We start from the raw sequence: 25,064 nt of genomic DNA, 5'->3' as shown, positions 1-25,064 counted from the left end.
CACATAATTTTGTAATCTTTACGACCTGTTACGGGACTGCAGTTAGGAAATACATAAAAGGACATTATTTTTGTTCTGATAGAAGTTACTCAAAGCTGGAAAAATAGAGTTTATAGTTTTGTGCGACTTTTATTAATCTGCACATTTTAGGTCACGATCCTGCAGGTAGTCTATATTTATTTGGACTCCCGTATATTTCATGACCCTTTACATCTATTTAGAATAGCCTGCCCATGTGGGATAAGTTACAAAACTCCTCAAAACCTAAGAATTGGTTGAAGAGGATAAAGTTTTATTGCACACGCATTACTGTTTGCATGCATTTGTTTTATATTATAAAAAGCAGTAAGCTTTGAATTCATTAAGCTAGAGACATAAAGGGTTAACTATATGAGGATATATGATCAAATTTACCTCATTAAAAATGACGTGCTCATTACTTTGAGTGTTGCTCGATAGATTCTTGACATATTGTTTCAGCTCTGAAATAGCCTAAACGAAATAAAGTTCTTCCACTATTTTAAGCCACAAAATGTTTAAATTATTGGGGGTTTTTTTTGTGTGAAAAATATTACAGCTGGTGCTATGGGGGTATCACTGACCAGGGCAGCCCAGTGGAGCCCAGCCAGCTCTGGTACTGGCAAACTGGAGTTCACATCAATGAATGAGTCCTTGTTGAGAGAAATCCTGCGCTTTGTGGAACAGTTCAGCTCCCGACACCCACAGGAGGCAGAGCATGTGTTTGAGGAGCCGCTCCGGTGGAGTACCACTTTAGTGGCATCTGATTTCAAAACAGGCTATGACATCAGGTTGGTCTAATCATGAGCCGGGCAGCTGGCTGGCTGCTGCTTTCAGTATTACGTGTCTGTGCAGGATATGCTGTCACCATGGTGTCCAAATGTATTTTACCTTGGCTTTAGTCAAAGAAGTAAGCTATAATTAATTTGTTTTTCATTTTCAGTTAGACAAGAGTACATTCCATTTTATTTCATCAGAAATTCTGGTTTTCTTTCTTTCATATCTTGGAAGCAGAGAAGTAAAAAACAAAAATACAGGATCTGATCTTCCTTTTGAGCTGTGTCATTTAGAATCTAGCAGAAAACAATTCACAATAAGTATGAAACAAATTCATGTCTTTTTCTTTTTTCCCTCAGTGAGTTAGATTTACAGTCCCATGAGAAAGACAGTCAAGGGCATCCATTGTTGCAGTTCACCTCTCCCGTTGTTTATGTACGCAACTTCAGCCAGATCGCTAAACTGCTTCATCTGGTAGAGGATAAGAAGCTGGAAGAGGTCCGAGCATGTCTAGAAGGTTAGTATGATAACCACGGGATGGATTTCGATTCCATTAGGTCCAGACGCCATCATACGTCTTTGACACACAGACTTTAAATTGAGATTCTACTTATTCTCGACAACCAGCCATCAAATAAGAATAATGCATAATTAATAAAGTTTTTTTATCCCAGCTGATTCTTGTTTTTTGAAAAGATGAGTGTGAATGTGACCTGCTGTATGTTTAATTTAAAATTAACTCTATTGATAAAGTTATGAGCTTCTGAATGTGAACATATGCTGATACTCGTCTGTTTTACAACAGAAAATAGAGACCCTGTAGCGAAAATTCTTGGTCCCAGCTTTTCCAGCATTTTGGAGAAAGAGGATGCCGATTCTGATGGACTAAGTGTGGTAGACAAAGCAAAAGAGGAAGGTCACGGCAAGGACTCAGAGGTCAAGGTGCAACTGCTCCTGTTGCTGCAAAATCTGGATAACCACATCGTCACCAAGTGCCTCAAAATGATATCTGAGTAGGTGCCTCTTTAACCCCATCCTTCTATTTGTTTGGCTGTCCTCTTTCATTAAGACCTCTCCACTTTGACCGTGACATGTCGTAGTTTTGAATTGGAATTGTCAGTGGGCTTCAGAAAAGGAACCGTGAGTGAGTGAGATGAATTAGATGTTTGTCTTGTTTTTTTTCCCTCCATTTTCATCACAGACAAGTCAGCCTGGACCCCACCGCAGTGAAGAATGAAGTGGAGCTGTTGAGACGTTTCTGCAGTGAAAGAGAAAAGAGAGCGTTGAAGTCGGTTCGATACACATCAGGTTTGAATTATCTCCACTTTTCACTGGGTTGTAGGGAAAGCAATTGCTGTTAAGACTAAGGCTGGATATTCCATAGCATCAAAAAAGGTTCCCATTCTGCCGCCGCTTAAACAGTGGAAGTCATTATATCTGTCTGATTCCAGTTCAATGAGTCATTAGTCAGGGCATCTATTTAGCTTTTTTTTTTTTATCATGCCATGCAAAGCAAGCAGCTGCATGTGAATACCAAAAGCTCTTTCTCAGGTTGAATATGAAAAAAAATACAAAAAACAACATCAAATAAACAAAACTAATGTTAAAGTATGATAATAAATCTACATTTTAAAAGCTGGCCGGAGTACTACAAGTCTATGTTTCCCCTGCTTACCTCTACCTGTTGTAAAATAAGTTGCAACACAATATAATGTAAAACATTTTTTGTTAGAACCGCCAACTTATTCTTCTTGTTTTCTTTTTAGAATATGAATTTTCGAATGGCTGCCGTGCCCCTCCGTGGAGACAGGTGCTTGGGGAGATTTGTTACCTTGTGATCGAGCCTTGTGACGCTGAGACTCTCTACATCACCTACAGCACTGCTGGAGTTTTTCTTAATGGGGTAAGAGAAGGTTGATAACGCCCTGTGGACTACATCAGCTCTGAAATGAAATATATGATATATTTATGTTTTGGGGAGATAACTTACCACCAAATTATTTCTGATGGAACAATTCATTATTGCACAGTCAGTTAAGTGGCAGTAAATTCTCCACTGTATGTTTGGTTTGTAGTTTGAGAGACAGTGGAAATTGCTGTAAATTGAGGAGAGAGAGAGTAGGGATCGACATGCTGAAAAGGAGCCAGACCCGATCCCAGGCCGCCTGCTCGGAGGACCACGGCCTCTGTACATGGGGAGCGGGAAACGCCCCAGGCAGTTCACGTCTATTATTCCAGAAAACAAAACACAAATAATATGAATATGTTACTACTACATTTTTCCTCAAGCTCCTTCAAGAATTTGTTCAGCTCAATAAATCGCCACATTTCTCGTGTTTGACCACAGAAAGGTTTGTTAAGATAACAAGAGAAATCTTGGGACACTGGTAGCGCAGTGGTTGGTGCGCTCCATGTGTGGAGGCTGTGGTCCTCCGGGAGGGCAGCCCAGGTTTGAGTTCCACCTGTGTCTCCTTTCCAGCATGTCATTCCCCATTCTCTCTCTCCTTGGTTTCCGACTCTGTCCACTGTACTATCTCTCCATTAAAGGCACAAAAAGCCCAAAAATAAATCTTAAAAAAAAAAAATAAAGATAACAAGAGAAATCTTGAGAAGAGACATGAGTAATAGAAGGTTGCAGCATTACATAAGATAGACCATCACACGCTAAAAAATAGTACTGACAATATACCGTAAGTTGCTTAACGACATTTATGAGTTCCCCAAACTTTCAGTATAAGTTGAAAACAGTGCATTTAGTAGCTAAGGAATTGGCCAAGAGTGTTTTTCTGTCTTTTCAAGTTCTTCTGACAGCTGTGAGTCTCTCTGTGCATCGTTCCAGCTGGAAGGCGTACCATATTTAAACAAAGTACAGTGGTCTACAAGATTACCACACCCAGTAATAAAACAAAGAGTAGTCTTTACATCCCGTATAGGCACGTGCATCACCATCACCCAGTAAAGACAAAAAACAGTGGAAGATATCAGATTGCAATGCTTGATGTTTTCTGATGCCATTTTGAAGTGTCTTTACACCAGGAAAGTTTGTAGCATGAGTAAAACAAGCCCATGTTCTTGATTATGACCAAGTAACAGCTTATTGCTCAAAGTTTTAAATTATGTTTATGAATATGTCCAAAATTAGTTTCATGCAAATATCAAATATAGAGGTTTTCAGTGTTCCCCTAAGTGTGCTTTTGCATGGACAGACATGGAGCTCCCGTATACTCTTCATCAAACGTGTTTGCAATCATTTCTAAGAGGGGATTTTGCATGCTGCAGCAGCTTTCACTCTTTCTGTGACTTTGCTGACAAGCCATAGGTTTCCTGCTTCTGTTTCTTCACCTGGAAGCGGTTGGGCCGAGGTGGAAAAACTACAACCTTACACCAAATGGTTGACATTGATGCAAATGAAACCTCAATGAGCAGCAGTGTCTTACATCTAATTTAGCGGTTTACATGGTTTTACACTTCCTCTTTGAGGCTGCCTGGAGATACTCTGAGCCTTCAAAGTTCAGCTGTTTCCAGCTGACATGTGGGTCACATTATAATTGTGGTTTTTAGAATTAATGAAGCTGTTTTTCACTTTGTTTTCACAGCGCATAAAACAGGAGGGGGAGGAGGGTGACTATGAGCGAACAAGTGATATCTACAAAGACCTGGTTACTCTTCTGAAGAATCGATCTCCACATTTTGCTGAACACATAAACAAGCAGGTACAGTGAAATACAGGCAGATGCATTCAGTGACACATGAAGACCTCCTTATGTAGCCTTGAATTTTAACATTCAGGTCTTGGTTGTGTGGGTGTTGAAATGCATCTTTGTTTCATGAACAAGGTCCTTCTCTCCAAACCTCTGATTTGATCTCCAGTGCTGTGTGACTCATATTCGTAAACACAGTTAGGATTGTGTAATCAGTGTCTGTGCTGTTCTACACCAGTGAGCTAGTGTCTGCTTGTCACTGTGCTGAAAAATTCCTGAAGCGACCTCCTCCGTGTTGCCAACATCAAAACAGCACAACCACTATCCCACCCAGCACACACACCCCCTCAACACACAGACAACTACATGCAGGCACACACACACACGCTCACTTCCAGACATTGAACAATGTGTAATTTATTCAGTAGTGCTACTTCCTGCCTTAGTGATTTGACGACTTAACGTATCACTTCAATAATAGATTCCAGCTACAGCCAAAAATCTGTTCAGCTTTTCAAAATGTGATCTGTTTTTCTCACTCAGAATATAGCATCATCACATGCTCGCTATTGCCTTTAAAGAAACAACTACTCACTGCCTGCTTCTTTAAAGTTATAAAGGCTAAAAGTGTTTTCTTTTTAATAGAATCGATTGTTTTTCCCAGAATCTGCGAAGGTGCTTTTAGTCGATGTGATTTCTTCTGCAGTAGGAGATAAAATTGAAGGTGTTGTAGTAATATGGAATGCAGTTAGTAAAGGGTTGAATAAACAGATGAGTAGTGCCAGGCCGAACTGTGTAAAAAAAGACATTCAGGCTTTTATGTTTTATGAGAAGTGTGTGAAGATTGATGCCCTGAGTCTGAACAACCTAAAAATGATGGACAGCTGCAGTAAAAAGTTGATGTGAAGCAGTTTTGAGGAGGCACAAATCATTCGGTGTCTTTGTCTTCTGGATTCTTTCGCTCCTTTGATATTCCCCTCCCAGTCTTCTTACACTGAAGTTTCACTCTCACTCTCTCTCATCTTCTACTCGAGCTAATCATCTTCACATGATGCTGTCAGCATAAACACAACACTTTCACATTCAATTGATTGATTTCTGATAACAGCAATCAAACATCCTGTCTCTGAGATATGAAGTAATTGTATTCATTCTTGATATGATTGTTTCCAGTTGTAATTTTGCAAAGTTTGATATCTGCGGTGTCTGTCAGAAACACAGTTTGGCATAGCTGCAGCTCAGTTCCCTGATTGCAACTCAGAGTGTTGAACTTGGACGGTGATAGCCAAAGATAACAACACCTAATCTCCCGACATATCTGAGCGTATTCCCACTGTGAGGAAGCAGGTCTTTTTTTAACACTTTTATTAGATTAGACAGCCTCAATCAAATGAGCAGAGGCAGCCAGAGGAGTCAAGGGCTGCAACACTGGAGGAAGCAAACTCGCCTCCTCTGCTCAGTGTTGAGGATTCATTTTGACATCACAGCGTGATTGGAAATTGGACATGCTGCGTATTTGCATGCACAAAATGCTCCCTGTCAAGCAGAGAACTCCCTTGGTTGTAGATTTGTTTTCCTTATTCACCTCCTGAAATTAATATGGACTGTCTCACTGTCATAATCAGTCAGTAGACCTCTTGAATCTTGCCACTGACAGATGTTTTACGGCTGATGGTTTTGCTGCCCTGATTTTCTATGAGTATGGATTAAGTCATTAGACACAAGTCTACCACAAACATATGCAAATAGTTTTAGGATTTATTAGTCAAATGCTCGGAAAATAAAGACGAATACAAAAATAAAGGTTTTACTTCTCAATTGCTTGCCATAAAAAAAAAACCCTCAGAAAGGCACCTGTAATAGGACTTTTTACTGTGGCATGTCAAGGAATTTGGAGTGTTCCCTCCTGTGTAAGCGCATGGACTTTGTCCATTTCACATATAATAGAATTAAAGGAGGTTTGTTAGCCTAATAAAGTCAGACTGTGGGTCTGTGGTTTGGTGAATTGACTTGTATGTTTCCAATAGCAGGTCACTTTGTGTTTTAGAAAAAAAACAACAAGTCCTTGGAAAAGTGATTAGGCTCGCTTGGCTCCAGCTTGCGCGTGAACACAAGCCACAGAAATACATCTTAATTCTTTTTCCTCTGCCTTTAAAAACTGTTGAGCTCCTAACAAACAATGACAGTCTGAGCTTTCTCTGCAGAGCAGGTGTCTGTGATTAAAAACTCTCCTGCCTGCAAACCATTCATATGCGTCTTATTGGCATCCATGTATAGGTTGTTAAATTTGAAAGAAAGACCTCCAAAACTTAAAAAAAAATACTAAATAACAGTGACACAAAGGCGTTATTTTGTCAGTGCCAAGCTGCAGACTTTTAGGTTGAGGAATGTGCAGCAACAATAAACTTTTGATATTGTTCAACCAATCAACACAGGGGAATGTCGTTTATGTAAAGCATTGGAAGAAGTGTGATTTTATTCCAAGTACGTATTAAAGGCTGGACTGTTGTGCAGGCCTGCACAAGGCTTTTATGTGAATTTTATGTTGTTCATGTGTCACTGATATTGTTCTGTATTTGATTCCTCTGCTGGAGTGAAATGGCTGACACTGAGTCTGAACATTGAAGAGTGAACCATCGTGTCAGATGATTAGTGAAACTAAAAGGCACATCCTTACAAAAATGTAAAGCGAACATCGGAATGACTATACACAATGACTTCACAAGCATCAATCAGAAAAATGTATACCACTTGAACATGTGGTTGTAAATCGACATTTATTGTATGTCACTTCAATAGAACTTCGGTGCGAATTGAAAGAGGACTTTCTCCTCACTCTGCAGCTTTTGTCTTTTTCCACTTACCAACAGGATTTTGCAGCTCAAGAACTTCCATCAACACAAAAGATCCAGCATGTGGAATCGGTTGATGCGGAGGAACAAGGCCAACCCCAGAGGTCTTACGAGCAACAGGAAAAGAATGTGCATGAGAAGTGGAGACAACACGCGCCATACAAGGCAGGCGGCAAGAAGAAATATGAACCATGTCCGAGATGGAGGAATCTTGGTCTGATTTCTCCATGTGGGTACGTGATAAGTCCCTTCATGAGTATCTTCAGGCTAAAGCCTAATGTGTGAGGTGAGCCCGGCCCGACTTGGCCCACAGCCTGAAGCTGGTTTGGCCAGGATCTGTCATTCAAACAACTTCAAACTTTAATTATAAATTCCAGCTTATAAAAAAATATCAGATTTTAGTCGGGCTCGGGCCATAAATACAGTTAATGAGACGGGCCAGGAGACATCGTGCACAGGCTTGGGTCGGTTTGGGGCTCGATCTACGCTCTGGTGGGGATCCCTCTTGTTAACGGCATGAGCTGTGGATGATATTTATGCCAAGCCTTCGACACACGTGCTCAGTGTGTCCGTTAGCAGCTGCACATTAGAAAAGACATGCTTATAATGTTTATAAATGTCAGGGTAACTGCAAATATTCCTAATTATACATTGATCTCAGTTAATAAATACGTTAGCTGTGCTGAAAGCCTCTCTGCTCAATTTCAGACAGAAATCTTGGGAAAAAGTCTTAGAAGAAATCCCCAAATGATCTATCACATATGGTCTTTGATTGATAAATAGATCTAGCATGGGCTGATCTGTTGCAGCTGCACTTTGTGATAACTGTACCCATTTGAGTAAAAACTGGCTGAAGATGAAAGTATCTCAGTTGAAAAAAAAGTGCCAGCTGAACCCTTGTCTCATGTTGTTAAATAATGATTATGTTAGAAAAATAACAATTTTCAAAATAGAAGTAGGCATAATGACTCTTATTTCACATCATTATAGTAAAGCAGAGGAAAAGAAAACCAGTAAGAGCTCTGGAGAGGAGAAGTCTGGTGAAATGCAGAAGAAAAAGTCGGCACTCGGAGCCAAGAGCAAGATGAAAGCAGAGTTGTCGGTGTCCTCTTTACCTGTCCTACGCCTGTCCTCCCACAAGAAAATGTAAGTGTCTCAAATGATCTTCCCTCTTGTCAGAGTCTATAAGGAATTCTTCAGGGTGAACTGGAGGAGATACCTTAACCTGTATAAGATTCAGGGGCTGATATGAAGTACTAAATGTTTTTTTTTTCTTGTCGTGCAGTTTGTTGTTGTAAGTATAACAAAACCCTGAAGAAGCTTTTTCTTCCTTCTGCTCCTGGCAGGTATTCTTCCTCTCCGCCAAATACTTTCCAACATATACACACGCTGGTAGCATCATAAATTGACGCCAGCCACTGTTTACTGATAGCATTCTTTACTGCTCATCACTTAGTGTAAAGGCAATAAAGACCCGGGGTGCATTCACTCAATCACAATCATGCACTTCACTCAGAATAGAGGCCTTTTCTTCTTCAGTGTTTATCATGTTGATTTGTGGAAAACATTCGCTCATAACGGCTGGCTTCTTCTGATATTAAGCTCCCCTGGCAATGCTATTTGTACATACATGGAAACTGTCTCTCAGCGGCCCCATTTGAATGCGTACCAAATTTCATTGCTCCACAGTGCACCATTTTCATGATCCTGTTATCCAAGTGGCCACAGCAACTCTAAAAAGCCATCTGCAAATTTGTTTGCATCCAGTCTTTGCTCTGTGTTTAATGACTGATCCAGTCCTCCCATGACATTATTCCAATCTTTACTTTCCTGCTGCTAAATTTCTGAGGAAGTCAGAACACTTGACACTTGAATTTCAAAGTCTTTGATGAGTCTTCTTGTGTGGGAAGACCAATCTGTTCTTTCCATTTCAAACACAGGAAAAGAGATTTTGTGATATTGTATTCCATTCCCTTTGTCTGGTTGTGTATTGTCTAGTTGTTACACTATCCTGCACCTTTGTAGATCGTTATCTGAGGTCTTAAGTGCACCACTATCTGCTCTGCTTTGCTCAGTAAGACCCCAGCAGGAGCCATGCAAGTTGATGCATTCAGTGAGAGTTCATCTGAGAGTGAGGAGGAGGAGGAGCAGCCCGAGCGCCGTCCAGAGAGCAACACCGATCTGCCGTCTGAATACTGGCAGATCCAGAAACTGGTCAAGTACCTCAAGGTGAGCAGATACTTCACTGCACACTGCTGTTCCTCCTCTGCTCATCCCAAAATACTGATCTGTACAGAGAGCTCCTGCAGGTGAAGGCAGACCACAACAGACAGGAAACAATAAAGCTCAGGCTCTTTCCTGTCATCTGTACAAGAATTTTAATGCTATCCCAAGTCTGTGTTTAACTTTTCAAAAACTCTTCAGAATTTCAATGCATGGAAAATTAAGTCTAGTAGTCAGGACATGGCTGGCATCATTATAATCCCACTTGTGGGCCCTGCTTCAGTCATATCAAGGTTCTGATTAGTCAAGAAAAGGATGTCAGATAAAGTGATGCATAGGTTTCTACCAATTTTTGGTGGCGCTTTGTAGGACGATGCTTATTGAAGTGGTTGACTCCGCTTGTGGATTCCTGGCGTCTGACACGGGCCTCTTTTTGGTTTCACATGTGAGCCAAAGCACAGGGGAGGAGAGCTGTCTGACGGCAGCAGCTGTATGCACTGTTTGCCCACACCGCAGAAGAAGCATACATATGAAGCACTCCCTGTGATAGGTCTGACAGGGCATATGGTGAATATTAATGTGTCAAAACAGAGAAGAAAAGGAAAGAGAATAGAAACGCCAATGAGCCAGACTGGCTGGGAATACCTAAAACCACTTCAGAGATGACTCTACCTTACTCAGTCGTCTCTATTATCTCTCTATATCTGGACACTATCATTCAGACACATTATATTTACAGGCTGCATTTACTTTATTTTAGGAATCTGTTGTGCTGCCCTATCTTCTTTGACTTTACAGCAGAATTCCTTCAATGCTGCTGCAACCTAACACATCTTAAGCACGTTAATGTTTATTTTTAAATAAGCAACAATAGTCCACATTACATTCGATTTCTCACAGTGCATCAGAGTTAATCTTTAAGAGAAAACACTGCTGTAAAGTCCAACTCTAGGTTTATATTTTTTAGCTTAGCAAAATGGAATATAATAGAAGGAAATCCCCACTCTAAGTGCAGGCTTATATTTCTTCCATAAAGGAAAAAGACGATGGAAATGACATGAAACAGGCAAATAAAAAATAAAAAAATGGCGAGTGTTTTTCACATGATCTCCTTTCAGTGTGATTGTGGTATATGGGATGTGTATGTTCCTGCTTCAACAAGATGCAGCAGGGCAGTTACCAACATGTCCCTGCTTTTCTATCTGTCTGGAAACCGCACAGCACAGTTATTTATGGGGTTTGTCCAGTAGTCATTTTATAATATCATTACCATCAGACGCTGAAACTCACCCTGAGCCAAGTTAAATATCTGTTTTATTTTAGGAGGAGATATTTTTTCCCTCCTTTCCTCCGCACTATAGACAGCCGTTTGTACTCGAGGAAGTTTAACACTTTCATAAAGCGACACATGTATGTTCTGTTTTGTGTTTTAATGATATTTATGTAGGGATATTTGCCTGGGGCTTCGTTGTGTTTGTTTTTAAACTTGTATGGCTGGAGATCTGTGCCATGTTACATGGCATGCAGATTAGAGATGAAAGAGTTTCTACAGTCGGTCTATGTCTTCTACTAACCGTCTATATTATGTTAATATAGTCATAAGGCATAAAGCACTTGAAAACATTGTTCCTGTGCCAGGGCTGCATTAGTGTGTTAAAAAAGTACACTTCTTTCCAAGGGCAGCACTTGCTCAGTCTGTAGTGACTTAAGTTGGGGACTGGAGGGTCCCCGGTTCAAGTCCCGTTCTGGACCGAAATATAGAAGTTGGTCTGGTTGCTGGACAGATGCCAGGTCACTTCCCAAGTACTGATGAGGTTCCCTTGAGCAAAGCACCGTATCTCCAACAGCCCTGATGTGCTGTGTACCCAACTCTGACATCTCTTTATTGATGCGTGTTCACAGATCCTCAGGATTTCATAAAGTATGTAATATATTTTAAAAAACCTAAAATCTTAAGAATCTACTTTAAAGAGAGTACAGAAAATGTTTTTTTTCCAATTTCCCAGCCCATAAAAAATCTTTATACATGGAATGGGCATCACAAATAACCAAATATTAAGCTTAAGCTTCTTCCAAAAAATATGAGTTATGTTCATTTTCATTTCGAAAGATACAGGGAATAAACAAGGCTGCAAAGACACATACACATTTTTTTTCAAGATGTATTTTTTGGGGCTTTTTGTGCCTTTATTTGAGAGATAGGAGAGTGGATAGAGCCGGAAATCAGGAAGAGAGAGAGGGGAATGACCTGGGGGCCGGCTGCTTGGAGGATTATAGCCTCCATACACGCACTAATTACTGCTCCACCAGCGCCCCACACATACAGTTTTGAGAATTTAAGTCATAAAAAGCATGACATTGAAATTGAATGGAAACCAGACTAGACAGATCTAACTAAGTTTGAACTTTGTTGATTAGAAGGTTTCTAGTTAGGATAAAAAAAACTCCTCATGGTAAATTTAGTCTCCAAGTTATAAAATCTTCTTTCAGTGTTGTGTCTGTTTAGATGAAGATGAAATTCCTCAGCTGCCGTCGATTATATCTGCTCATATTTTTCTAAACATTAAACATTTTTCATCATAGATATAAATATTTTGTCTAATAAAAAACATGTTACTGCTTAACATATGAACATTTGAATAATGCGTGTTGTAAACATTTTCATAACTTTCTCTTTGAATATTTACATTTTTTCTAATGGCACAATGTTCTTTTCTAATCTTTCCTGAAAAGTGGAGTTACCAGAAAGTTTTTAATCTGTGCAACTTTTGTTCATAACCTTAAAAATATTTTCCTTTGGCTCTAAATTCACCGTCAGTGTAGAAGTAGTTAACACAAACAAACTGAGCTGTCCTTCACACACATGGTTTGTGTTCAGCCCTCATTAAGGTAGCTCCCCCTCTGCTGGCCAGTAACAGTACTACAGCCCAGCTCTCCTCCAGAGAGAAACATTCCTTTCAATAGCTCCACACTAATCCTGTCTCCAGTGAACTCGAGCCAGAATCAGCTCATTTTCTCAAAAATATGTAGATAATTAGGCTCTAAGTAGTCAGGCACTTTAGATATTTTACATCAATCAATTAAAATGATTAATTTTAGTGCTTGTAATACATTAACAACATGTCTGATTTGGCAAAAATGAGTTACATAATTTAATTCTTTAGCAACCTATCATTTCACAGACTTCACTCCGACATGGACTTTTATGTTATATGAGATTCTAAGTCAAGGAGAAAAACAAACCAGTAATTATTCATTATGTCTCTGCACTTCTTCCATATATTCATGCAGGCTGTGTTGGTTCTTCTTATTTGCAGCCTTCCCTCTGTGTCTGCTCTTAGCAGAAGTACGAGACCTCGTTGCCAATACCTGCTCTCTAGAGCTAGATGACGTGCTCCGAGTGGCCACCTGTCACAATTCTAGCATGGAAGATATACATTCTTGTGTATCTCTGCACTTATAAATAATATGTATGTTAAGCCTTGCTGGATCAAATCCAAGCCAGACACCTGCACAAACCGTCTTCAGGAATAGGGGCCAGTATGGAAGGTCAGCAGGGTATCACTGACAGCCAGGTTAACCCCATCTCTGCTCCAACATGCTGAATACTGTGTGAAGTACCATAGGGAGGGCAGGCTGAGTTTACACAATCCAGTCTGCTGCAGTCTGAGACACCTGTAGTAAAGAGACAGAATGAGAAAAACATCTTTAAGCTGCTGATCTGATATTCAGCTCAATAATTGAAGTGCAACTAATGGTAAAAAAAAGTGAAATGGTTAGAGTCACAATATATTTTTGGATATTATTTTTGATTGTTGACCGAGCTGTGTTGTTTTTTTCCCATCACTGTGACTTCAGGAAGTTGCTCCAGGGACTTACCTTCAGTACAGTGCGCCTAAGGGACAAAATAGCAATTGAAAAAAATAATGCGTTAATTTCTGACCTTATTTGCATTGCGATTCACGCGTAGCTATAGTTAGATCATTCTTTATATATCAGGTTTTGATCCTGCAATTCCCCCTTACCGACACATGAACAACTTTCAGTCTTGTTTTCTATTGGTTGGTTCAATTTCCTCTGCTGTTAGCAGTAGCTCATGTCTTGACAAGTGGAAACTCCTTTAGGTTTAAGAGGCAAACATGTGAAGATTTTTTCTGGTTTGTTTAAGCACTAAATTCAACATGTTATTGACCATGTTTCCTCATACCCAACATGTGAAAAGAAGTCAACTTAATATTTGTATTACATATTAATTATGAAAGTGCCAGTAGGTCATGGCTTACAGAATATGCCAGCCAAAACACTTTCTGAGTAGTATTATGTTCGGGGGTCGAATAGTGGTTGCATTGGTTCCACTTTGAGCATCTGCCCCTATCTTGCTCAGTGAGTCAAATATCTCTCACCATAAAAGATCGTCAGATGTTCTCAATGTTTAAAAGAATGTCGACAGTGCTTCAAGAGCAAAGCTAACAGAAAATGAAAGCACATGATCTGTTTTCTGTTCTCCCAGCTATCACTCCTAAACATACCTTTTTTTTTGTCGGGGGGTTGTTTTTACAAGGTACGAACCTCGCCCGCTGAATCCTTTGAAGAGTGAGAACGGAGGACACAAAGGAAGCAGTGGATCCACTGCTGTTAATGGGCAAATGGTTCACATTTAGGCTCGCATCATGATATGGAGAACACATGTGTCTGCTCTCCTGCTGTGTCAGAGCACTGCTTTGTGAGGGAGATATGATCAAACACCACTTGAGTCTGTGGCATAGTTCTTCACTGATGAGCCAGCCACCGCCAACAGCTGCCTGAAACACATTACTTTCCCTTCTTCTGTATAGCTATGGGTTATTTTCTACTTATATGAGTTGCTGATCGCATGGCATGTAACCTTTTTATGACTGGTTAAAAAAAATCTACTTAGGATGTTCCTGAAGTCTCAAATTATTTGCAAAGTGTGCAACTAATAAAGGATATGAAGCTCTGAGAGTTAGATGCAGCCTTGAATCTCAAGTCGGGAACTCTATCTGTAGCACATGAAACCACTATGAAAAGTGAAAAACATTTGATTGTTCACTTGCCAGGAGATTTTGCAATGGACATTTCAGTGTCACATATCAAAGCCATGTAACAGGTATTGTATTACAGAAGCTAACTGTTACATGTTGTGCCATTGGCTTCTGTTTTATCTGATTGCTTTGATTTTTTCCCCTCTTTTTTAGTGATCGGCTCCATTGCCTGCCAACAGAGTTGTGCAATTGCTGATGATACACGCTAAATATGGTAGCAGAAAAACACCATCACTGCCTGCTTGGGACCTTAAGACTGGTATTTTAAGTGCCATAACGCTGTCAACACCCATCCACTGCCTGGACATTTATTTGGATTTATGCAGTGTTAGGAGAACTTGACAAAATATAAAAAGTATTGGGATGCTAACTTTAGCAGAAGTCAAGTTCTGCCACGGCTGCACAAGTCAGGATTTGACCACACACATGCCCAATTTTAAATCTCTGTATTGTTTGTTTTCTTAGTGAACACATTGTCACTAAGTGGCCATAAAACCTAATCAGTTTTCTGCCAAATGTGTGCAAAGCTGTTTCAATTTGAAGCACTGCACATGTTGTCCTTGGAGTGTTGTAGTTACTCACTTGGTAATCACTAGGGTGCAGGGCTATTAGAATATGTGAGCATGTAGCAACTGTCAAAACAGATTCTGCTTTTGAAAGGCCAACTCATCATTAGTTTCAGGGTTTCAGTGCAAATAGTGTGCTATTTCATTTAAGGGTCATTGTCTAATGGCTTTTGGGTTGGCAGCGTTGTCAGAGCTCGGTGCTCTGTTTGATAATTTCCTTTCTACGCTTAACACTTGCCAGACTCTGGTACAAACAAAACAACGGCAGCAGGAGTGGTATCATGTGGGGGAACAACACAGGGAGAGAAAGGTTGGTGGAATTGAGGGGAGGTTTTGCATCCTCCTCCCTTTTCTCTTTAAAAGTCTGCTTAATGTCTAATTCTCTCCACCCCGCTGCCTTTGGTCTTTCTGTGTCATTCATTCAGGGAGGCGACCAGACCGCCACTGTGCTCACTCTGGTCCACATGATGGACTTAAATTTGATGCAGGAGACGTGCCAACTGGCCATCCGGGATGTAGGTGGCCTTGAAGTCCTCCTTAACTTGCTGGATACAAATGAAGTCAGATGCAAAGTGAGTAGCTGTGCCAGAGCTGAACCTGGATGGCCTGCAGGCATACGCTGAGCCTGCTGTGTGTGCCCGCCTGTGTTCTAGTAACAAAAACATGAATGTTGGTTAGAGAGCGTGCGTTTCAAGACACAGGGTAGCAATTATTCTTCAGTGTGCCTAATCACATGTGGGTGCATTTTAACCCCCATTTTATTATGGCTTTTTGTCCCTTCTATTTTTAGTAGAAATGTGGGTTGTTGGTTATTAGATATCGCTGTATGAACACTCTGTACAGATTGAAGCCTGATGTTTGCATAAACACAACATGTTTTTTTTTTTTTTTACATAAAACAAACCCATACTACACAAAATTACTGTTCACATATTGTAATATCATTTTTTCATGTGTTCTTTAAGATTGGATCATTGAAAATCCTGAGAAAAATAAGTCACAATGTGCAAATCCGTCGGGCCATCGTTGACATGAGAGGCCTGCAGAGCATTGTGAAGATCCTGGACTCTCCTGTCAAGGACCTCAAGGCATTAGCAGCCGAGACCATCGCTTATGTTGCAAGATTTCGCAGAGCAAGGAGAACTGTCAGGCAATATGGCGGCATCCAAAAACTGGTGGGTAGAGTAAAAAAAAAGCTAAGTTTCTATGATTCTAAAGTTGTGTAGATACAGAGATAATATGCAAAAAAGTCCCTGATCTGTCTTAAAGGGATGAATGAAAGAATGTTATGTCCTACAGTGGCATACTTTCCATTAAATAACATGTCTTTTTATGTCTATGTCAGCAACTCTGAAATTTAGTACTAACGTTTTGCATTAAACCACAGTGCCTCAGAAGCTGTGGAAAAACAGGATGGTGCCTTTTCAAATGGGATCCCCATATTATCATTACTGTTTCGTTGAAAATCTAAAACACAGAGTCAAAATTTTGCAGAACTAGGTTTTGATGCACGGCAAATCAATTACCTTTTTGTGCCCCTTTCACTGTTCAAAGTGGCCCGTTTGTCCTTTTTCAGCCACTCTATAAAACAGGAGAGTGGGCGTTTGGGTAAAACAGATAGAATGTCCTCTACATCCTCTGACCTGCATGCATGTTTGTTGACAGAACGCCCTGTGATTAAAGCTTGCATGCCTTGTATATTTTCCTCAGCTCCAAATCGGATGTTCTCATGTGCAAGTCACTCACGGAGGCAGATTAATTTCACGCTATGCTACGAGACCACCTTTGAACTATGCTGTGTGTAATAGCTTTGCCTGCTCTGTCTCATTGGCCAGGAACTATGGATTAGAACACTGAATGATGGCCATAAACCGTCACACTGGGCTTTTCAAACCTAACATCAACATCTATCCTGACAGTTTTCCACTCCTAGCATCTCTGGCTTTTTCATCCTTGCAGACCCACTGGTAATAGAATTTTAATTGCGCCCTTAATCACAGCAAATAACCTGCTTTTCCCATCTGGAACCATCCATTATCACTCCGATCCTGCAAGCAAACCTTTCAGACTCCTTGAATGTATGTCAAGTTCAGAGAGTTTGAGTAAATGTGTGTAAGTTTTATGCCTGAGCACGTGTGGTCTGCCTGCTTGTTTGCTCTCATTTTCATGTTTGTGTTTATCCACTTCTAAATCTGGCCCTCTTGTTTCTGTGCGCAGGTAAAGCTGCTGGACTGTGTCCCAGATTTAGCCAACCTGAGTGCACACCAGCAGAAGGATGTAGAGGTAGCTCGCTGTGGGGCTCTGGCTCTGTGGAGCTGCAGCAAAAGCACAAAGAACAAGGTAGCCATCAGTAAGGCCGATGGGATCCCTCTGCTGGGACGCCTGCTCAAGTCTCCACATGAGAACATGCTTATTCCTGTGGTGGGCACCCTGCAGGAGTGTGCCTCAGAGGTGAGGGGGGGCACACACTTTATTTTGTATTTATTGTTTTACCAGTGGTCAAATAATTCTACATGTAATTAAACACAGATGACTCTAAAGGACAACATGAGATTCCTCTGAAAGGATTAGGCTGATTATAATTATTGTCAACAGTGAATTGAAATCTACTTACCTGTTCTGTGTGTGCAACCTAAACTGTGTATTTCTTATTCCTGTGTCAACCAGAGCATGCTTTTTGAAAATATTATTGTCCTTAGGGTGGAAAAAATTTACACTTCAATGTACAAGCAGTCACAAAGTGTTGAAGGAAGGCCTAGCAAGCACAATAAGAAACAAACAATTCATAAAAGATCAAAGTCTGAAAAATAATTGAAGAATAGGAACAATGATCCATACTCAAGGAAATACACAAAAATGTCTAAGGATGAAACAGAATGATAACATGTTAGAGTAAAAAATGAAAACAGTATGAAACCAAATTTGATGAGGTGAGATGAGGAAACTATTAGAGATATAAAATAGCGAGAATTATTATGTAAAATGATTGTATTTTATTTGGTGTTCTCAGTGTCTGTACATTGTTTTGTGATTGCAGGAAAGCTACAGGACTTCCATTCAGTCTCTTGGCATGATCAAGGATTTGGTCAAGAACCTGAGCAGTGACAACGATGAGCTTCAAATGCATTGTGCCAGTGCAATCTTCAAGGTACACATTTTCCCAGTGGTGCTCTTAATTAGCGTCTGTTTTATTTGTTTTACAGAATAGTTAAAACAAGGACCTAAAGCATGAACGTTTTTCTTTGTTCCTTCTCTCCTCATTCAATCCAGCCTGTAGAAATGAACGGCGTTCTCGCCCCCTTCCTTTTGTTTTGCAGTGTGCAGAGGACAAACAAACTCGTGACCTCGTGCGTAGGTATAAAGGTCTGCAACCGCTGGTTTCTCTGCTGAGCAAGGCAGACAACAAGCAGCTCCTGGCTGCTGCGACGGGGGCCATCTGGAAGTGTTCCATCAGTGTGGAGAATGTGGCTAAGTATGCCGGGCCTCACTGTGCTACCTCTCATTAACACACACACAAACTGAACATGCCAGAGATACAAAAACGCATTGTAGCAGAATATTTTGGGTTGTATGACTGTGTGTTTGCAATTAGTGGTAACAGACGAGAATGACTTTGATAAATCACTCAAAATAGCAGGCTAATGAGCATCAGTGAATAAGGGGGTCAGAAAGGAATTTCACCCTCATGAGCTCATTTCTTTTTGAAATATGTTTGAAAAGATGACTTGGTTTTGCAGCAGTCTCAGACCCCGTACAGCAAGAAGGGGTTTAACTAACGTGTGTGCATTGTGGTTGTCATGCCATCATCACATATGTTACTTTTATAGGGGACTGTTTTCATTCATCAAAAGCTGTGTCACTTTTTCCACTCACATGCTGTTGTCATATTCCCCCTTCTTTTATCATTTTGTCTGGCTGAGGTGATTATTTGCGGAAAATGTAAAGTTTTTGCACGGATTCTATTCGCTCTGAACTTTTACAAGAGTGTTTGCTGCTTGAATTAAATCTTTTCCACCGTTCACAAAGGCTCAAGTCAATGTGCTGACTTTATAGACTTCAGTTGATGTGTTTAGTCGAGGCCCGCGTGTGTAAAATCAGACGTATAGGCATACTGCACGAATCTGCAAAGAGATGGTGGTTTTCTAATGTCAGAGGACGTAGGCTGGCAGAGCCTTTAATCATTTGTCATGTAAGGCGAAGGAGTTTATTTGAGTGTCATTTCGCCTGGTTCCTTCAGTAGTGTGAATGGTTTTTGACTTGTTCTTTATTGTCAGATGATTTTAAAATCACTGATTTTCCCTCTTATATAAATAATGCCCAGAGACTGTGCCTTGGCAGCCACATACATTTCCACTTGAGGAATGATTAAGTGGTATTTATGTTCTTATTCAGTTTGAGGCCAGGGGCATAATGTATAGCTATAACCCTCATGCAGTCATTTATCACCATGGCAACATGTTTATCAATTAAGAACCTTATTCCACCAATGTAGCCACATGCACTGATAAGGGTTTCTTAATCATTTTTATGACATGAGTCTTTTGTTTTGTTCAGGTGGGATTATGTAAACATTATATTCTGCTGACTGAGAAACGTTGTACGGCTCAGATCGCAGTGGGATTCTAAAAATAACAAGAAAAACGAGCAGTAGCACTCACAAGGATCTTTCTTCACTTCATACATCATAACTGACAGAATGATATCCTGCATTTAAAGTCTAAGTTAAGTCCTCCTGACTGGGACTGCAGTGTCTGCTGCCACAATGAGTTAAGTGAGGATTCCTTCACAGGAGCAGAAGCTCGATGATGACATTTATTTTAAAGCTAGAAGGACAGATCACTGCTGCTTTAACCAATAGCCTTGAAGGAAATCATTTGGGGGTTTAATTTACTGAAATGTAGTGAAAAAAGGATGATCATAAACAAACAGTTAACAGTGGTGACATGGCTGTAACTACAGAGTATTACATCAAAGTGATAAATCAAACATCTGAATCCGCTGCTTTTAAATAAATAAAAAAAATGGCTGAACCTTTCTGACTGCGTTTTGGCAATAGATGATAAAATAAATGAGCTGCACCGGGCATGAGTAATGTTGAAATACTTTCAGCCAGCAGTGACTCTCTGCCATTCGTAATGACTTGTCACATTGTTGCTACGTTAAATACTTATCATTGCTAGTAAAAATAATATTAATATAAATAATTATAATGATGCCATAAATCACATGTAAACCACGTTTACTGACAGTTCATGTTTTAAACACTAAGAAACACTTTGCCTGCCTTCTCTTCATTTTACCTGTCATTAAGGTATCTTACCAAAGGACCTTAGTATGACAGGTTCGCTTTGCATTTTTCATTTCTGGGTTTTTTTTTGGGGGGGGAGGCAATGTGTACAATTAGGTGTGAATGAAACTCAAATTGGGCCAATGACATGATGCATGTCAAAAGTATTTAAAGTTACTTAAATGTGTAAGTGGTTCTGTTTGGTCATTTTCTCTCCGGCTTATTGAAATCACTTAAAATGTCTAGATCAAGTAAAAGCTCGGAGAGAAGTGGCTGAGTCATTACTGTCAAAAAGTAAAAGCTGCTAATGGCAACAGTGTTTTAGAGGCACAGGCCTGCTTCAAAACCAGTCACAGGTTGTGTGGTGTTCTGTGATGAAAATCTGTTTAAAATATATTTATGTTACAGCGATAATGGAGAAAAAAAAGGCCCTCCTCTATTATATCACAAAGAATCCGGTCAAATGAAACAGACCTTTCTGCCCACTGCAAACACCATTACTTTTTTTTTTTTTTTTTTTTTTTTTTTTTAAATATGACTGATGATTTTGGTGGTCTGGACATTATAGAGATCGGGGGGACCTCCACTCAGGACAAGTAGCAGCATGTGTTAGCTATTTGCTTGATTAATGATGCATCAAATTGAGAGATGATTGATGCCCAGAAATTTAATTACATTTAAACCTTAAGTGTGTTTGTTTAAGGATCACATAAGCTTTTGTTTTTGTCAGACTTACAATATTACAGAGAGCGCTTTATCTGGGCCGGGCTTTGAAAAAACGCCTTTTTTCTTTGCAGATTTATGGATGCATCAACATGTGGCCTCTTGAGCCCGTACACCAAGGTGTTCAGGACACGCAGGAATGCTGTAAAAAAGTGCTAAACATAAGAGTGAGGGAACAACTTTGCAGTGGAAAGTAATGGCTGCCAAGTCTGACTGTATGTGCCAGCGCAGTAATGTTTGGGGTCAAGATTGTGGGGTTCGCTTCCAATTTACTGGCTACCCCTCCATCTTACCTCTGCTCCAGCCCGAGGATGAGCACACCATAATTGCCCCTCCAAATGATACTTAACTATGAAAAGGCATGTGCTCATCCAAGTTATTCACCGCTCTGCTGTGAGCAATCTGTTCACTTTTAGGTTAAATACGCAACTGCATCTGTGTTCATGGTCATTGCTACACATCTCTGCGTGCCTGAAATGTCTTATTTCTACTTGCGTCCTCCTAAGGACACTTATTATAAAAGGCAGCATTTAAGCTTTCTGCACTTCGTTAAATTTGCAACTAGTGTAAAAGAATGAGAAGAGGAAAAAGCAGGCAATCAATCATTTAAATCCCCCGCACAGAAGCCCCACTGTGGTTCCTGTGTCTTCTGACAGGCTTTTATAAGCTTCCAGTGTTTGCAATAGAAGCTGCTCCGGGCAGCCTTTTCATGCAGTGTTGCTCTTGCCATCACGTAATTACTTCAGCTGGGATTGGCTAAACAAAAATAGGCATTCCTCACTGTTCGTTTATCAAAAGTTATGTCTGTGATTACAACATAATTCTACTGTAGGCAACTACAGAAGACACTTCAGCGATGGAATAGGAAAGCCATTGTTTTTCTTTACAGTGCATTTCACTGAAGTTATCTTTGGCAGCTCCTCTGTTCATTAGCAATGTTTTCACTTGCAAGAATAGGCCGTGTTCCTGGTGAAGCGGACCAAAACCAAATGACCCCAGCCATCTACAATAGCTTACGGACCCTGATGCCAGTAACCGTAACTGCGAATAAAAACAGTCGTAGAACTTAACAGTACATCAGAGGTCTGTTGAGGTTTCCTGCAACCGCATTATATCCCTTTTAAATGTTTACTATAGTTTACCACTCTGTAGCATTGGCAAACAAGTCAAGATCACAGCAAAAGAGGGTGGAAGTTTTTTCCAAGCCACAGCAAAGCTTTGGTTATGCAAAGTCTGACAAGGGACAACTGTGAGCAGCCGTGGGAAACCTGCCTGTTCTGCTGGCTTACAGTAAGAGTTCTGTGCCCGTGTGACTGGGGATGCTGCAGCTGCAACTTGTCACCTACTCAGCTCAAGGCGTTTTTACCCAGTGGTGTGAATCCATTGATGGCAGTTTTGTCTGTCTGTTGGTCTACGACATAGTCCAGACATGAATATCACATCAAGTATTGAATAGCCATGAAAGATTTTACAAACATGTATGGTCCCCCGAGAATAAACAACACAGACTTTCACACTTAATCTGACAATAAATGAAGTGTGAACATTCAGGTTTCCCAGGTGACTTTCCTCTAAAATAGTATCGTGACCCTTCTTAGAACTATTTTATGTTGTAGTGTGCGTCGAAATGTTAGTCCATTGCACCTTAATAAATTGCCTTAAGTGATCCATGTGCTCTAGTGTGTTTTTCTTTGTATTCTTTTTACTTTGTTCAGGAGTCCATTGAATTGTCTTTTAAACATCTAAGGTCCTTCTCTGAGAGCACCGACCTGTAGAGGGGCTGAAGCGCAATCAGTTCCCTCTTCCTTACTATTAGAAGGTCGACATTGGGTGTTTTCAACATAACTTTCCACAGGGGGGGTTTACAATCACCTACTAAGTTTTTTTTTTCTTGTGCCATCATCCTGCCAAATACTTTGTTTTGTGACCAAATAGCTGCAGAACTAATCCAATTCTGACAAAACTTTACCAACTTTATATTCAGTGCTGAACAACAAATATTTGCATGCAAACAAGTCGACCTAAAAATGGTTAGTAATTAACTCAAGCAACATTGTGCCTGCATAGTCAAATTAAGTTGCAAGCATGACAGCATGCTCCAACACCAGTCTGAGTAATTAAACTGATTTTTCAGTGGGTTTTAAGTTCATGGTAACAATTGCACAAGTTTTACATCAGCATGTTAGCATCTTCATGTGTATCTATTTGCTTTTGTCTTTTTATTATGAGCTGCTAGCATAGCTGTTTGTATTGTTTCTGGTTCACTCTATTAAATATAATAAATATCTCCATCCTTAAAAGGTTTCAGGAGTACAAAGCCCTGGAGACCCTTGTTCACCTGCTGACCGATCAACCTGAAGAAGTCCTGGTAAATGTGGTGGGAGCAGTGGGAGAGTTTTCCCAGATTCCTGCCAACAAGGCTGTCATCCGCAAGTGTGGAGGCATTAAGTCCTTAGTGAATCTGCTCACTGGAACCAACCAGGCAAGTGTCACTTTCTCTTATTTTATCTATTGTGTAAAACATGTTTCTATGTAGATCCATGCATGTTGACTTTATGTGTTTCACCAGGCACTGCTTGTGAACGTAACCAGGGCAGTGGGTGCTTGTGCCACAGATATGGACAACATGGCGTAAGTCTCTTCCTGGGCTTTAAACCAGCTAGCTTACAAAACAGACCCATGTGAGGTGTCTCTTACAATGTGATTAGTAACTTACCCACTGTCATTACCAAATTAGCTGCAAACACATATTCTTAGCCATGTTTTGATGTCATATGTTATGACAAGGGAACGACACCAATTCCAAGATCCAAACACAGTATCATTAACCTGTCATGGGCTGATACTTAAAGAAATTTATGTTCTTTTAATTTGTTATTATGCAGGTACTTTCCTCTTTCATCCCCTGTTTAATGACAGGTTTTACAAGCCTTGTTTATTGTACCTGCTGTGTTAAATATGGTTGTGGTTTGATTCCCAGTGCTTTACTATAGCTCTGTGGTCACTGTCAGGACTCGAGCTGGTCAGACGAACATACCTAAAGCCCTACCCTGTCCAAGACTACACAACTGAGAAAAACACAGCAAACCACAGTCCAGAGCTCTTTGTTCTGTGTTCATTTAAACTCACACTCAATACTGCTGAATATCGCCGAGCCTCCATCTGTGCCTCATTGCTTTTATGAGATTGTTATGGACTACAAGATCCTTCCTAATTAGAGCTGGACACTTATACAACTTAACAATCCACACTGTTTGTTAGCTGTTAATGCTATCCAATGAGCCTGTTACTTTTTTTTTTGGAAAAAGAAAACAAGGCGTACAATAAAAAGTGAAGCATGTCAAAATAAAGCCACTAAGTGTTGTAAACTTTGCACAAATGGAGAAATGTTTCACATTGGTTCATCATGTTCTCCATGTTTTCTCACGGTATGTATATTCAGGCCTCATTTTTCAGCCTTCACACATAGCTGTAAACAGTGAGGTCTTATTCCAACAGCATGTTGTATGTTTTGTGGCAATAGCTTATTTTGAGACATTTATGTGTACAGTAGTTTTCTGACCAATTAACATCACTCACATTCGGTTGTTTCCTGCTCTAACTCAGCACTGCTAAAGCTGTTTTTCAAACCCCTGTGTTTAGGCAGTGTTTGGCTTGCGAACAAATATGATTATGATATATGCATGATACCACACAGTCAGCTACAAAATTCCTGTCAGTGAACATGACTTATCCAACCGACAGAAACTTCTGTTGATCAGAGTAATCATTATATCGTCATCATTCATATTCAGCTCTTCCATAACTACTGAGAGTCCAAAACAAGCACAGATCACTTTCAAGTTTTCCATCAA

At 40.2% G+C, this 25,064-nt stretch overlaps 1 protein-coding gene across 1 annotated transcript in view; it reads left to right on the top strand.

Moving 5' to 3' along the window:
• odad2 (outer dynein arm docking complex subunit 2) overlaps positions 1–25,064 on the top strand; it is a 37,692-nt gene that overhangs the window by 289 nt on the left and 12,339 nt on the right. Inside the window, exons 2-17 of the mRNA XM_061064855.1 lie at positions 578–809; positions 1,155–1,312; positions 1,601–1,808; positions 1,997–2,103; positions 2,562–2,698; positions 4,392–4,508; positions 7,367–7,581; positions 8,339–8,494; positions 9,424–9,577; positions 15,626–15,772; positions 16,166–16,375; positions 17,418–17,651; positions 18,238–18,348; positions 18,518–18,672; positions 23,512–23,692; positions 23,780–23,841. Coding sequence (XP_060920838.1) covers positions 586–809; positions 1,155–1,312; positions 1,601–1,808; positions 1,997–2,103; positions 2,562–2,698; positions 4,392–4,508; positions 7,367–7,581; positions 8,339–8,494; positions 9,424–9,577; positions 15,626–15,772; positions 16,166–16,375; positions 17,418–17,651; positions 18,238–18,348; positions 18,518–18,672; positions 23,512–23,692; positions 23,780–23,841 — 2,576 coding nt within the window. The 5' untranslated portion in view covers positions 578–585. The remainder of the gene's footprint in view (positions 1–577; positions 810–1,154; positions 1,313–1,600; positions 1,809–1,996; positions 2,104–2,561; positions 2,699–4,391; positions 4,509–7,366; positions 7,582–8,338; positions 8,495–9,423; positions 9,578–15,625; positions 15,773–16,165; positions 16,376–17,417; positions 17,652–18,237; positions 18,349–18,517; positions 18,673–23,511; positions 23,693–23,779; positions 23,842–25,064) is intronic.

This window comes from Labrus mixtus, chromosome 19 (genome assembly GCF_963584025.1).
Source record: "Labrus mixtus chromosome 19, fLabMix1.1, whole genome shotgun sequence".
Lineage (NCBI taxonomy): Eukaryota > Metazoa > Chordata > Actinopteri > Labriformes > Labridae > Labrus > Labrus mixtus.
This window is presented reverse-complemented; position numbering and strand designations above follow the sequence as displayed.